This window comes from Mobula hypostoma, chromosome 9 (genome assembly GCF_963921235.1).
Source record: "Mobula hypostoma chromosome 9, sMobHyp1.1, whole genome shotgun sequence".
In the NCBI taxonomy this organism is placed as follows: domain Eukaryota; kingdom Metazoa; phylum Chordata; class Chondrichthyes; order Myliobatiformes; family Myliobatidae; genus Mobula; species Mobula hypostoma.
This window is the reverse complement of record NC_086105.1, coordinates 150,031,711-150,046,800: the sequence shown is the minus strand read 5'-3', so window position 1 is coordinate 150,046,800 and position 15,090 is coordinate 150,031,711. Positions and strand designations below refer to the sequence as shown.

The 15,090-nt window shown below is 50.7% G+C and overlaps 1 protein-coding gene across 6 annotated transcripts in view; it reads right to left on the bottom strand.

Annotated features, from left to right (window-relative positions):
• Window positions 1–15,090, bottom strand: part of LOC134352187 (SEC14-like protein 1) — a 147,457-nt gene that overhangs the window by 19,484 nt on the left and 112,883 nt on the right. For all 6 annotated transcript variants that reach the window (XM_063059463.1, XM_063059468.1, XM_063059464.1 and 3 more), the window contains 7 exons: window positions 14,116–14,247; window positions 12,526–12,654; window positions 11,565–11,793; window positions 10,644–10,756; window positions 5,582–5,771; window positions 4,599–4,687; window positions 211–281 (listed from right to left, as the gene is read on the bottom strand). In XM_063059463.1, coding sequence (XP_062915533.1) covers window positions 211–281; window positions 4,599–4,687; window positions 5,582–5,771; window positions 10,644–10,756; window positions 11,565–11,793; window positions 12,526–12,654; window positions 14,116–14,247 — 953 coding nt within the window. The remainder of the gene's footprint in view (window positions 1–210; window positions 282–4,598; window positions 4,688–5,581; window positions 5,772–10,643; window positions 10,757–11,564; window positions 11,794–12,525; window positions 12,655–14,115; window positions 14,248–15,090) is intronic.

The window sequence follows — 15,090 nt, the reverse complement described above, 5'->3', positions numbered from 1 at the left end:
CCCACCTGTCCATTTTGTCCGGGACAGTCCTCTGTCCCTCCCCTCCCTGTCCCACATAACGATTGCTTTGCATACCCCCTCCACTCTCACATCCCCCTCCTTCCTGCCCTTGCCCCTGGATTCACATCCCAGTGGGAGGCTGGGTTACCGAGCCAGGGAAGGAGAAAGGGAGTCAGGCGGGAAATACAAGGCCTTGAGGACTTTACTGACGTGATGGGACGCCCGAAGACTCTGGTGTTGTCCTCACACCTCCGCTGGCCGTCCTCGTTGATGGACAGCACCTGGAGAGACAGACAGGGGTCTCAGTGAGAGGGTGCCTCTCGGCCATTACCCGGTCTGTTCAGGCCGAACAAACTGCACGAGTGAGCACACACAGGGAACACAACTGAGTTTATTTCACTACAACAAATACAGTTATAACTACCAGACGCTACCCAGACGAGAGAGCAGGTCCCACATTCAGAGGTTAAGCACGCCAGGGCTTTTCCCTTTAGAGCGAAGGAGAGTGAGAGGTCAATTGATGGAGGTGTACAAGATGATAAGAGGCACAGATCGAGTGCAGAACCAGAGACTTTTCTCAGGGCGGAAGTGGCTAACATCATAGGACATTCATTTATGGTGATTGGAAGAAAGTAAAAGGTGGTGGGTGTGTCAGAGTTGGGTTTTACACAGGGACTGGTGGGGGTGTCAGAGTTGGGTTTTACACGGGGAGTGGTGGGTGTGTCAGAGTTGGGTTTTACACGGGGAGTGGTGGGTGTGTCAGAGTTGGGTTTTACACGGGGAGTGGTGGGTGTGTCAGAGTTGGGTTTTACACGGGGAGTGGTGGGGGTGTCAGAGTTGGGTTTTACACGGGGAGTGGTGGGGGTGTCAGAGTTGGGTTTTACACGGGGAGTGGTGGAGGTGTCAGAGTTCGGTTTTACACGGGGAGCGGTGGGGGTGTCAGAGTTGGGTTTTACACGGGGAGTGGTGGGGGTGTCAGAGTTGGGTTTTACACGGGGAGTGGTGGAGGTGTCAGAGTTGGGTTTTACACAGTGAGTGGTGGGGGTGTCAGAGTTGGGTTTTACACGGGGAGTGGTGGGGGTGTCAGAGTTGGGTTTTACACGGGGAGTGGTGGAGGTGTCAGAGTTCGGTTTTACACGGGGAGTGGTGGGGGTGTCAGAGTTGGGTTTTACACAGGGAGTGATGGGTGTGTCAGAGTTGGGTTTTACACAGGGAGTGGTGGGGGTGTCAGAGTTGGGTTTTACACAGGGAGTGGTGGGGGTGTCAGAGTTGGGTTTTACACGGGGAGTGGTGGGTGTGTCAGAGTTGGGTTTTACACGGGGAGTGCTGGGGGTGTCAGAGTTGGGTTTTACACAGTGAGTGGTGGGGGTGTCAGAGTTGGGTTTTACACGGGGAGTGGTGGGGGTGTCAGAGTTGGGTTTTACACGGGGAGTGGTGGGGGTGTCAAAGTTGGGTTTTACACGGGGAGTGGTGGGGGTGTCAGAGTTGGGTTTTACACGGGGAGTGGTGGGGGTGTCAGAGTTGGGTTTTACACGGGGAGTGGTGGGGGTGTCAGAGTTGGGTTTTACACGGGGAGTGGTGGGGGTGTCAGAGTTGGGTTTTACACGGGGAGTGGTGGGTGTGTCAGAGTTGGGTTTTACACGGGGAGTGGTGGGGGTGTCAGAGTTGGGTTTTACACGGGGAGTGGTGGGGGTGTCAGAGTTGGGTTTTACACGGGGAGTGGTGGGTGTGTCAGAGTTGGGTTTTACACGGGGAGTGGTGGGTGTTGTCAGAGTTGGGTTTTACACGGGGAGTGGTGGGGGTGTCAGAGTTGGGTTTTACACGGGGAGTGGTGGGTGTGTCAGAGTTGGGTTTTACACGGGGAGTGGTGGGGGTGTCAGAGTTGGGTTTTACACAGGGAGTGATGGGGGTGTCAGAGTTGGGTTTTACACAGGGAGTGGTGGGGGTGTCAGAGTTGGGTTTTACACAGTGAGTGGTGGGGGTGTCAGAGTTGGGTTTTACACAGGGACTGGTGGGGGTGTCAGAGTTGGGTTTTACACGGGGAGTGGTGGAGGTGTCAGCGTTCGGTTTTACACGGGGAGTGGTGGGGGTGTCAGAGTTGGGTTTTACACGGGGAGTGGTGGGGGTGTCAGAGTTGGGTTTTACACGGGGAGTGGTGGGGGTGTCAGAGTTGGGTTTTACACGGGGAGTGGTGGGTGTGTCAGAGTTGGGTTTTACATGGGGAGTGGTGGGGGTGTCAGAGTTGGGTTTTACACGGGGAGCGGTGGGGGTGTCAGAGTTGGGTTTTACACGGGGAGTGGTGGGTGTTGTCAGAGTTGGGTTTTACACGGGGAGTGGTGGGGGTGTCAGAGTTGGGTTTTACACGGGGAGTGGTGGGGGTGTCAGAGTTGGGTTTTACACAGTGAGTGGTGGGTGTGTCAGAGTTGGGTTTTACACAGGGAGTGGTGGGGGTGTCAGAGTTGGGTTTTACACAGGGAGTGGTGGGTGTGTCAGAGTTGGGTTTTACACGGGGAGCGGTGGGGGTGTCAGAGTTGGGTTTTACACGGGGAGCGGTGGGGGTGTCAGAGTTGGGTTTTACACGGGGAGTGGTGGGTGTGTCAGAGTTGGGTTTTACACGGGGAGTGGTGGGGGTGTCAGAGTTGGGTTTTACACGGGGAGTGGTGGGGGTGTCAGAGTTGGGTTTTACACGGGGAGTGGTGGGGGTGTCAGAGCTGGGTTTTACACGGGGAGTGGTGGGGGTGTCAGAGTTGGGTTTTACACGGGGAGTGGTGGGGGTGTCAGAGTTGGGTTTTACACGGGGAGTGGTGGGGGTGTCAGAGTTGGGTTTTACACAGTGAGTGGTGGGTGTGTCAGAGTTGGGTTTTACACAGTGAGTGGTGGGTGTGTCAGAGTTGGGTTTTACACGGGGAGTGGTGGGGGTGTCAGAGTTGGGTTTTACACGGGGAGTGGTGGGTGTGTCAGAGTTGGGTTTTACACGGGGAGTGGTGGGTGTGTCAGAGTTGGGTTTTACACGGGGAGTGGTGGGGGTGTCAGAGTTGGGTTTTACACGGGGAGTGGTGGGGGTGTCAGAGTTGGGTTTTACACGGGGAGTGGTGGGGGTGTCAGAGTTGGGTTTTACACGGGGAGTGGTGGGTGTGTCAGAGTTGGGTTTTACACGGGGAGTGGTGGGGGTGTCAGAGTTCGGTTTTACACGGGGAGTGGTGGGTGTGTCAGAGTTGGGTTTTACACGGGGAGTGGTGGGGGTGTCAGAGTTGGGTTTTACACGGGGAGTGGTGGGTGTTGTCAGAGTTGGGTTTTACACGGGGAGTGGTGGGGGTGTCAGAGTTGGGTTTTACACGGGGAGTGGTGGGTGTGTCAGAGTTGGGTTTTACACGGGGAGTGGTGGGGGTGTCAGAGTTGGGTTTTACACAGGGAGTGATGGGGGTGTCAGAGTTGGGTTTTACACAGGGAGTGGTGGGGGTGTCAGAGTTGGGTTTTACACAGTGAGTGGTGGGGGTGTCAGAGTTGGGTTTTACACAGGGACTGGTGGGGGTGTCAGAGTTGGGTTTTACACGGGGAGTGGTGGAGGTGTCAGAGTTCGGTTTTACACGGGGAGTGGTGGGGGTGTCAGAGTTGGGTTTTACACGGGAAGTGGTGGGGGTGTCAGAGTTGGGTTTTACACGGGGAGTGGTGGGGGTGTCAGAGTTGGGTTTTACACGGGGAGTGGTGGGGGTGTCAGAGTTGGGTTTTACACGGGGAGTGGTGGGGGTGTCAGAGTTGGGTTTTACACGGGGAGTGGTGGAGGTGTCAGAGTTGGGTTTTACACGGGGAGTGGTGGGGGTGTCAGAGTTGGGTTTTACACGGGGAGTGGTGGGGGTGTCAGAGTTGGGTTTTACACGGGGAGTGGTGGGGGTGTCAGAGTTGGGTTTTACACGGGGAGTGGTGGGGGTGTCAGAGTTGGGTTTTACACGGGGAGTGGTGGGTGTTGTCAGAGTTGGGTTTTACACGGGGAGTGGTGGGGGTGTCAGAGTTGGGTTTTACACGGGGAGTGGTGGGGGTGTCAGAGTTGGGTTTTACACGGGGAGTGGTGGGGGTGTCAGAGTTGGGTTTTACACGGGGAGTGGTGGGGGTGTCAGAGTTGGGTTTTACACAGTGAGTGGTGGGGGTGTCAGAGTTGGGTTTTACACAGGGACTGGTGGGGGTGTCAGAGTTGGGTTTTACACAGGGAGTGGTGGGGGTGTGGAAATCCCTGCAAGAGGTGATGGTACAGACAGGGACATTAGAGACATTTAAGACACTCTTTGATCAGTACATAAATGACAGAAAAATGGCGTGCGATGTGGGAGGGAAGGATTTGATTCAGTTTAAAGTTGGTTTAGGGGTTGGTATAACATTGTGGGCCAAAACGTCTGCACTGTCCCATGTGCAATACAACAACGACAGTACAATTTTCCCACCCGATCAGGGTGCAACTTATCGCCTGCCGTGCCCATGGACACCAGGGGTAGCCAGAGCTGAGCATTCCCCCTCGCCCCAGAAGGTCAGCGGACAGTCCGCCCTTAACTCCCCTCTGACAAACGCTCGGGCCTATCAGCATCCCCAGCCCCTGGGTTACTCACGTGCCGCAGAATGGCCTCCTCCCCGAGAGCTTTCAGTAGCCCCTTGGTGTCCATCTGTCCCAGACGCAGGATGTAGAGCGGCCGGCCGTCTGTCTCGGACAGGGGAGGGAGGGTGGCGGGTGGTTAGTCAGGTGGGATCGCCCTCTCTCAGCCCTCAATGACCCACCCCTCCCCTCTCCCTCTGCCTTCTCCACCCCCACCACCTCGGGTTGCCAACTTCCTCACTCCCAAATAAGGGACAAAAGCAGCAGTCAAATACGGGCAACACACATCAAAGTTGCTGGTGAACACAGCAGGCCAGGCAGCATCTATAGGAAGAGGCGCAGTCGACGTTTCGGGCCGAGACCCTTCGTCAGGACTAACTAACGGGACACTTTGTTTACCCCAAGAAAGACTACCATGACCATGAAGCCTTGCGCGGGCACATGAGTGCGCACACGTGACGTGCGCATGCGTGTACCTGCCGATTTTTTTTTCTCTACAAATTGGTTTCAGCTTTATCTCCCGATTCTGTTAAATGAAACTACACTGTACATACATTATTTCTACTTTATTTGGCTGTGTATTTATCATATCATTCCTACTTTTATTATATGTTAGTGTTATATTAGGTTTTATGTGTTATTTGGTATGATTTGGTGGGTTATTTTTTGGGTCTGGGAATGCTCAAAAAATTATCCCATATAAATTAATAGTAAATGCTTCTTCGCTTTCTGCCATTTCGGCTTGCGAACGGTTTCATAGGAACGCTCTACCTTGGCGGGGGAAATACAGGACAAGGGCAGTCCCTATGGGACAAACCAACTTAGCCCAATATACAGGATGTCCCGGCTAACTCGGGACAGTTGGCTACCCTACTTCCACCCCCCACTCCCATTCTCCTCCCTGCCCCTCCCTTCTCCCCTTCTTCTCCCCTCCGCATTTCCCTTCCCTCTCCCCCCACCGTCCCGTCCCTTCTCCAGAGTCGGCCACCCCGAGTTTACCTCGGTCGTGATAGTGCCACCCCCCTGCATAGTAGTCCTGCAGGACTGGGGGAGGCCGCCATATCTCAAGGATGTGGTCCACCTGGTTTTGCTTACGCCACGTGAGGGACTGACACAGGATCTCATGCGTCCTCTCCAGGTTAAAGTCCCGTGACCTCAGGAAACGCAGAATGTGCTGATCCTTGGGAATCTACAAAATACAACAGTGACAAAGACTCGCCCTCCGTGTTCACACTTGGACACAATGCTAGCACACCCCTCACCAAAGCCGTGCTCAAACACTCTGCAGTCACGTCAGGAAAACTTGGGGACGCAATGGAAGCATAACGATTAGTGTAACACTATTACAGCTCAAGGCGTTGGAGTTCAGAGTTCAGAGTTCAATTCCAGTGCTCTCTGAAAGCAAGTTTGTGTGTTCCTTCCCGTCTGCGTGTGGGTTTCCTCTGGGTACTCTCGTTTCCTCCCACAGTCCAAAGGTGTACTGGTTAGTAGGTCATCATAAACTGTCTGGTGTTAAATTGCTGGGCTCGAAGGGCCTGTTCCTCACTATAACACTAAATAAATTATAAATAAAAGCAGGAAATGCTGCAAGTACCAAGCAGAGTGTAACACTTTCCTACCCAGCGACCAGTGACCAGGGTTCAGTGCTGCCGCGGTCTGTAAGGAGCTTGTATGGTCACTCCGTGATCGCTTTGGTTTCCTCATGCATTCCAGAATGTGTGGATCAGGATTAGTAAATTGTTGGTGTGCTATGTTGACACTTGCGGGCTGTCCCCAGCACAATCCTCAGATCATGTGGGTTGTTGTTGGAAAAGACAACACTGTACGTCCAAATATTTCAATATTTTAATGTGCAGGTGAATCTTCATCATTAAGTCTTCAGCACACAAACTGCTGGAGGAACTCAGCAGGTCAGGCAGCGTCCATGGAGGGACATGAACAGACGATGTTTCAGGCCGAGACCCTTCCTCAGGAGTGGAAACTATAAAAGGGTGGGGAGAGGGGATAGTCATAAACTGACAGATGAGAGGTGAAAGGTAACATAGGTGGGTTGGGCACAAAGGAAATACTCAGCCAGTAAGGCAGCTTCTGTGGAAGGAGAGGCGTAGTCAGTGGAAACATTAGTGGTACTGCAGAGGAAGGGAGGAGAGAGTTTTATCGAGGATCTGTTGTCGGGCGGAAGAGAGGTGACAGAGTTGCCATGGTACAAGTTAGTGGTGGGGGAGGCAGCAAATGGAGGGTTAGGAATGTGCAAAGCCAAAATTAGCAGCAAGGGGAGATTTAAACTGAGCAGAGGAAATATGAATTAAGAGGCTGGGACAGCTGGGCATCAGAAGATGTTGAATCTGGAAGGCTGTGATAAGGCCAGTGAGAAGGTGAAGTGCTATCCAAAGCTTTCACTGAGCCTTGTTGGAAAAGTCGGAGCACGAGTGAGGCTGGGATGAAGGTGAAGGTGTCAGTGCAACCTCAGATAGCAGGAACGTCCTGCAGTCTTGCCAGCCAAGTGTGTTTCATTTCAGATTTCCAGTGACTGCAATATTGTAATTTTGACAGGTGGGCGGCATGGTACTGTAGCAGTTAGCATAACACCATCACAGAGCCGGTGATCCGGGTTCAATTCCCACTGCTGTCTGTAAGGAGTTTGTACGTGTTCCCCTTGACCACCTGGGTTTCCTCCGGGTGCTCTGGTTTCCTCCCACAGTCCAAAGACGTACGGTTGGTAGGTTCATGGTCACATGGGTGTAACTGGGCAACTTGTGGGCAGGTGCCTGTAATTGTACCATATCTCTAAAGATAAAGACACACAGCAGATATTTACAGTCACACGGGGCCACCTTCTGCAGGAACACAAGACTCGAAGCTGCTGTGCCCCGATGTTCACTGCAGACTCATGGCTCAATTTGCTGTTGGTGTGTGTCGGGTTTTAAAGGTTAAAGATTAGCTTTATTTGTCACATATACATCAACATGTTGAAACAGACAGTGAAATGCATTGTTTGCATCAATGACCAACACCGCAGGCTGCCCAGGACGGTGCTGGGGCAGTCCGCAGTGTCGCCATGCTTCAGGACCAACATAGCATGCCCACAGCTCACTGACCCTAACCCGTTAGTCTCTGGACTGTGCAAGGAAGCTGGAGCACCAGATGAATCCCTCGCAGTCACGGGAAGAACGTAACAAACTCTTTACAGGCCGCAGCGGGAATTGAACTGCGATTGGTCATCCCGGGCGCTGTAAAGAGTGACACTAACTGCTGCACTACCATGTTGGTCAGAAACTTCCTGTCCTGTCATCAGGGGGTGGTTTGTGAGGTCCGAGGGAACACAGCAAGCACACGCAGATCTCTTGGACCAACACACGGGCGTTTTGGATGAATCTTACAACTAAGGGGAGCAGTCTGCACGTCAATGTCCGTGTAAGGATTGAGAGCAGCGTCTGTGTGTCCGGGGGCGATGGTTCCAACCTCTCAGTAGCCAGTGAATGATACAAAGGGGAATGGGGCCTGTTACACAGTGCCAATTCCTGCCTGCTTGCCTTCTCAGCTAATGGGAGTTCACTCTTTACCTGTGCTGTGCACTACTTGCATCTTCAGTTATGTTTTATTAACTTACCTGTGGTAAAGTTTTGGTTTGTGGGCTATGTGTGTGATGCTATGTGGGTGCACTGTGGTCCAGAGAAACGTTGTTCGTTTGATTCTATAAACATAGAGTCAGGTGACAGTGAAATTGAACTAGAATGAATGAGGTAAAGTTAGTGACACAGTCAAGTTCGAGATACAGTTTAACAGGTTGTGTCAGCACCTTAGGGTGTGGTTCTGGACGTCAGAACGAGCTGTTTTCATTGTTCTCGGAACAACGCTTGAACTAACATACCTGGACATGAAGCATACACACACACACACACACACACACACACACACACACACAGAGGAAAACATTACCTTCTCTGGTTTCCAGTCCCACGCCTCAGACTACAAAAGCACAGAGAAAGAGGTAACTGAGGTTCAGAACATACAGACATAGAACAGTACAGGCCATTCAGCCAACAATGTTGTGCTGACTCCAAGAACAAACTAACCCTTCCATCCTACATAGCCCTCCACTTTTATGTTTATCTGTCTAAGAGTTTCTTTAATGTCCCTAATGTATCTGCCTCTACCACCACCCCTGACAGGGCTTCCCACGCACACACCACTCTCTGCTTAAAAAGCCCACCTCTGATATCCCCCTCCCCCATACTTTCCTCCAATCACCTTAAAATTATGCCCCTTGTATTTCCACAGCCTGGGAGAAAGTACCCAGCTGTCCACACTACCTACGCCTCTTATCATCTTGTACACTCTAACATCCTCCTTCGCTGCAAAGAGAAAACCTCCAGCTTGCTCAGCCTGTCCTCATAAGGCGTGGTCTCTAATCCAGGCAGCTTCCTGGTAAATCTCCTCTGCACCCTACTTACTATAATGAGGTGACCAGCACTGAACACAATATTCCACGTGTGGTTTAACCAGGATTTTATAGAGCTGCAACATTACCTCTGGCTCTTGAACGCAATCCCCTGATTAATAAAGACCAATACACTGTATGCTGCCTTAACCACCCTCCACTTCCTTATCCTATCACCCCCTGCTTTAAATATACCTTCCACAGACATTTGTGGCAATAAATTCCACAGATTTATTAACCCTCTCAACCCCCTTCCCCTGCCTCCTCTCCGTAACCTTTGATGGCGTGACTAATCAAGAACCTATCAACCTCTGCTCTAAATATACCCAATGACTTGGCTTCCATAGTTGTCTGTGGCAATGAATTCCGCAGGTTCACCACCATCTGGCTAAAGAAAGTTCTCCTCGTCTCTGTTCCTCCTGTTCTGAGGCCACACCCTCTGGTCCTAGACTCCCCCACTACTGGAAACATCCTCTCCACATTCATTCTATCCAGGCCTTTCAATATTCGATAGGTTTCAATGAGATCCCCCTCCCCCCAATTCTTCTAAACTCAAGTGACTACAGACTCAGAGCTATCAGACGCTCCTCATACATTAACCCTTTCATTGCTGGGATCATTCTCATGAACCTCCTCTGGACCCTCTCCAATGCCAGGACAGCTTTTCCATTGAGCTCAGAGCTGTTCACAATATTCCACACGCTATCTGACCGTATACAGCCTCAGCATTACAACCTTGCTTTATATTCCAATCATCTGGAAGTGAATGCTAACAATGCAGTTGTCTTCCTCACCACTAATTCAGCCTGCAAGAATGCAGACTGACTCAGCAGCAGATACACAGGACCAACACTCTAGGTGTCACCGTAGGACCAAGACTTACTGCATCCCTGACACAAGTGTCCCATTCTCCTGAATCCACCCCTAGTTCCCGGGTGTCAGTATCTGTCCTGGAAAGCATGGCAGCTGCTATATTTCACTGGACTTGGTTTGTCACCAAAGTCACCTGCACATTTCCACAGATGTACTGTGGAGAGCATTCTGACTGGTTGCATCGCTGTCTGGCGTGGACGTGCCACTGCACAGGATCAGAAAAAGCAGCAGAAAGCTGTAAACTCAGACAGCTCCATCATGGGCACTAAACGCCCCAGCATGAGGGACACCTTCAACAGGCCATGCCTCAAAAAGACGACATCCATCATTAAGGACCCCCATCACCCAGGACATGGCTTTTTCTCATTGTTACTATCAAGGAGGTGATACAGGAGCCTAAAGACCCACATTCAACATTTCAGTAACAGTTTCTTCCCATCTACAATCCGATTTCTGAATGGACAGCATCTACTACCTCATTGTTTTTGCTTTGTGCGCTACTTAAAATTTTTATATCTATTTTCTATTGTAAGTTATAGTTTTTATTATGTATGGCGATGTGCTGCTGCTGCAAAGTGACAAATTTCATGACATACACAAGTGATATTAAACTCGATTCTTTTTCTGAGAATTTTAATTCGGCTTTCTGGGCCAGCCTCTATAGACAAGTTCCTGCGACTGCATTCTCCAATCATCCGTCATCCCCAAGGGTGCCGTACACCCACCCCTGCTCTACCCATCACCTACCTTGCCTTTGTGTGTCTCTTGCAGCCACTGGCGCAGTTGGATCAGGCAGCTCTCTTGCATCGGAGACAGACGGCCCAGGTAACGCTCAATGTAGTCGGTATCAAGCTTGTCAGCTGCAAAGCACAGGGGTAAAATCTGGTGTCACATTCGCTTCCAGGAAGACCAGCTGAATGAGGTTCATCAGTGGCTGAACTAGTGCGAGATGAGGAACTGCTGCGGTCTCTTCCTGCAGAAACATGGCTCCAGGACAACATCTCCTCCACCCATGAACTTCAGGCCCTGACACTCAGGCATGCGGACTCTATTATTATGATTTTATATGTCTATTTTTGTCCCTGTATGTTTTTCTGCTGTAATTATATGTGCCTCGTTATGTGTGTGACTGTTGGTTCTGTGCTTTGCCCCTTGGCCCTGGAGAAACACTGTTTCACGTGTACGGTTGAATGACAATTAAACTCCAACTTGAATTATCTCATTGGCACAGCCGATGCTTCCCACATCAAACCAGCCGTGGCAGAGCAGACGGACAAAGCTCGCAGCCGCCCAGCTACCCTGCACTTCCGGAAATGAAGGCAAATTTATAAGCTAAATTGAGAAAATGCTTTAAAAATCACAGACCAGTCAGATTAAATCCCATCAACCATTACCACCTGGGGCAAGCCAATTCTGAATCCAGGCAGCCAGTTCACCGTGGATCCCATGCATTTTGAAATTCTGGAGGAGTCTCCCATGAGGGAGCTTGTCTAACGCCTTACCAAATTTCACATAGACAACATCAACAGCTCTGCCACTACTGGTCACGTGGGATGGTGTCTCCTTTGGCAATCCCCTTTTCTCCATCCCTGCCCACACAACCCCTCGTGTGATCTCTCGCCCTCCTCACAGGGAGGAGAGTGATGCTGATTGCTGAAAAACACTAACCATCAGACGCTGTGGGTTCACACAGGCTGCCCGCTGCCTCCCCGGGTGTGCCATCCACCTCTGTGTCCGGTGGCTCCGTTCCGAGAGGTGTCAAGGACACTGGTGCAGGATGACTGGACACTGGCACCACGTCAGCGGCAGGGGCCGACACAGGAGGAGTCCAGCGAGGGATGTGTCGAGTTCCCTGTGCTGTCAGTTCCATTAGGTAGTGCTCGATAACCTCTTTACCCTGAAACAGCAGAATCCGTTACTGAGGGATGGCAGCTCACACTGGGCAAGAGGTCAGACCAATAGCTGGAGAGCAACCTAACCAAGGGATAGCGTGCATCATTCGGCATGTGTCAATCAGCGTGCATCAATATCAATTGATGTGTGTCAATCAGAGTGTATCAATATCAATCGGCATGTATCAATCAGCATGAGTCAATATCAATTGATGTGTGTCAATCAGAGTGTATCAATATCAATCGACGTGTGTCAATCAGAGTGTATCAATATCAATCAGCGTGTGTCAATCAGAGTGTGTCAATATCAATTGGCATGTGTTAATCAGAGTGTATCAATATCAATCGACGTGTGTCAATCAGAGTGTATCAATATCAATCGACGTGTGTCAATCAGAGTGTGTCAATATCAATCGACGTGTGTCAATCAGAGTGTATCAATATCAATCAGCATGTGTCAATCAGAGTGTATCAATATCAATCAGCATGTGTCAGGGAAATCCCCACCAGGCACCAAACCCCAAACTCACTCCCAGTGTGGGGAGATCTCCACCAGCTACCAGACATGAATGTAGGTTCCCTTCATTCAAAGAAAAAGAGCCCTTCCAATACAGTGTTAAATCCAGGTCTCTTTCCTTCAAAGAGGAAGACCCAATCAAGTGCAGGGTTGGTGTCAGATTTCTTCCCCCATCACTGATCCCCTGACCCCAAACCCCACTATAAATTGGACTCCCTACCCTCTTGACATTGGCTGTGTATTGTCTCATTGCAATCTTCTCCACTGTGCTCTCAAAGCCAAAGAACGACTTAATGTCCAGCGATGCAGACTGTTCAAAGCAGGTCCAATCCTCATTGTCTGGGTGAACCTGGAGAAGAGAATGGAGACACATTGAACCCAGAATTCCAGAAAATCCAGGAGTCTGGCTGGGCTGTCATGCCTAGGGGACAGGGCCTCAAGATTCGGGGGAAAAGATTTCGGTCAGAGACGAAGAGAAACTGCTTTTCCTGGAGTAGTGAATTTGTGGGATTCTCTGCCAGGAAAGCAGTAGATGCTGCTTCATAGCCAGGAAATTCTGGATTATGGAGGAAAGGCAGGTAGATGAGCCATGACTGTATTGAAAGGTGGAGTAGGCTCGACAGTTAGCGCAATTCCAGCGATCGCTCATTGGCATTCAAGTCCTGCTGTTGACTGTAGGAAGTTTGTACATTCTTCCTGTGACCACATGGGTTTCCACCAGATGCCCTGGTTTCCTCCCACAGTCCAAAGCTACAGGTTAGGGTTAGTAAATTGTAGGCGTGCTACATCAGCACCTGAAGCAAATCGGCGACTCTTGCGGGATGCCCAGCACATCCTCGGACTGTGTTGGTTGTGGATGAAAAGGAGACATTTCACTGTACGTTTCGATGTACATATGACAAATAAAGCTAATAGTAGATAGTTGAGACACACTTCAGTGGATTTTTACATAGTGGGGAATTACAGGTTCTGGGGAGAAGGCAGGTAGGTGGAATTGAGTCCAGCCATGATCATACTGAATGCTGGAGCAGGCTCACCCAGCCAAATGGCCAACTCCTGCTCCAGAGCAACACCCACTAATGCTGGAGGAACTCAGCAAGTCAGGCAGCATCTATGGAGAGGAATAAATAGTTGACATTTTGGGCCGAGAGGGACTGGTTAGTCCTGATGAAAGGTCTTGGCCTGTACATCAACTGTTTATTCCCCTCCACGGATGTCGTCTGACTTGCTGAGTTCCTCCAGTATTTTATGAATGTTACTCCAGTTTTTGATGGTATCCCACAGGCACAGACGCTGATGCCTGGCCTCCAGTAATGTGGGGACTGCACAGAAAACAGGAAAGGCAGTGGTTTAGGTGTCAAGAGGGCCACAACCTTGCCGTGGTTTGGAGGCATTGTGTGCCTCAATGACCCGGAGAGCCATGTTGGCTGGAGTCGGGGCTTTATGCTTTGGCTCTTGGTCAGGTCACCCATGCCAAACAGGTCAATGGGTAGAGGCCAGACTAAGAGTGGTTCACCGGTCCTCCAGGTTCAGGGGTTCAGCTCAGGGTTAACGACCCTGACTGGTCAAACAAAATTGTTACAGAAACAGCAATGAAGAATCCTTCTACATCTGAGTGTGACGGTATTCCTGAGTCTCCATCCAAGACTTGCATGGCTGACAGTAGTGAAAACTGAGAGGAAGCTACTAGCACAATGAAAAAAGCCCTGAACACCGCCAGAGATGGAAGACCTTCATTGCTGCCCTACATGCCAGTGGCGTAACGGGCAGTAAGCAAGTTACGCATCAGATTCTCAGTGCTGGGACTCACGCTGTAACTGCAGACCTCATTGACCAGGACCCGGTTGGCGAACGTCTCATTGTGAGCCTCAATCAGCAGTGTTCGCTCCTTCCAGTTGAGTGTGTTCTTCTGGATAAAGTAGACGTGCTCCACTCCTGCGATCTGCAACGGGCCATAGAGATTTGACCTTGTTTGTAGGAGTCCAGCCCTGTCTGACCCGGAACTAGGGTCTGCCCACCACCGGGATCAGGCTGGAACATACTCAGTATCCTTCACCCCAGTCCAACGTTTGGACGTCACCCAGCAACTCATCCAAATCATTTAATGTTAATTAAATAATTCAAATAAATGAACCTCCTGCTGGCCACCCATTGCATCTTGACTTCCCATTCCCATTCTGACATGTCTGTCCACAGCCTCCTGTACCGCCACAATGAGGCCACTCCCAGGCTGGAGGAGAAACGCCTCATATTACATCTGGGTAGCCTCCAACCCGATGGTATGAACATCAATTTTTCTAACCATGTAATTACTCCAATCTCTTTCCTTCTTTCTTTTTTCCCACTCCCCATTCCAGTTACCCTCTCCTTCCTTCTCTTCTCTTCGCCTACCCAACATTTCCCTCTGGTTCCCCTCCACCTCCCCTTTCTCCCATGGTCCACTGTCCTCTCCTATCAGATTCTTTCTTCTTCACTTTACCTTTTCTACCTATCACCTATTACTTCATCCATGCAGGTGGATGCTTTCCTGGTGTCATGGATTCTTGATTACCTGACTGGCAGACCACAGTACGTGTGCTTGCAACACTGTGTGTCCGACAGAGTGATCAGCAGCACTGGGGCTCCACAGGGGACTGTCTTGTCTCCCTTCCTCTTCACCATTTACACATCGGACTTCAACTACTGCACAGAGTCTTGTCATCTTCAGAAGTTTTCGGATGACTCTGCCATAGTTGGATGCCTCAGCAAGGGAGATGAGGCTGAGTACAGGGCTACGGTAGGAAAC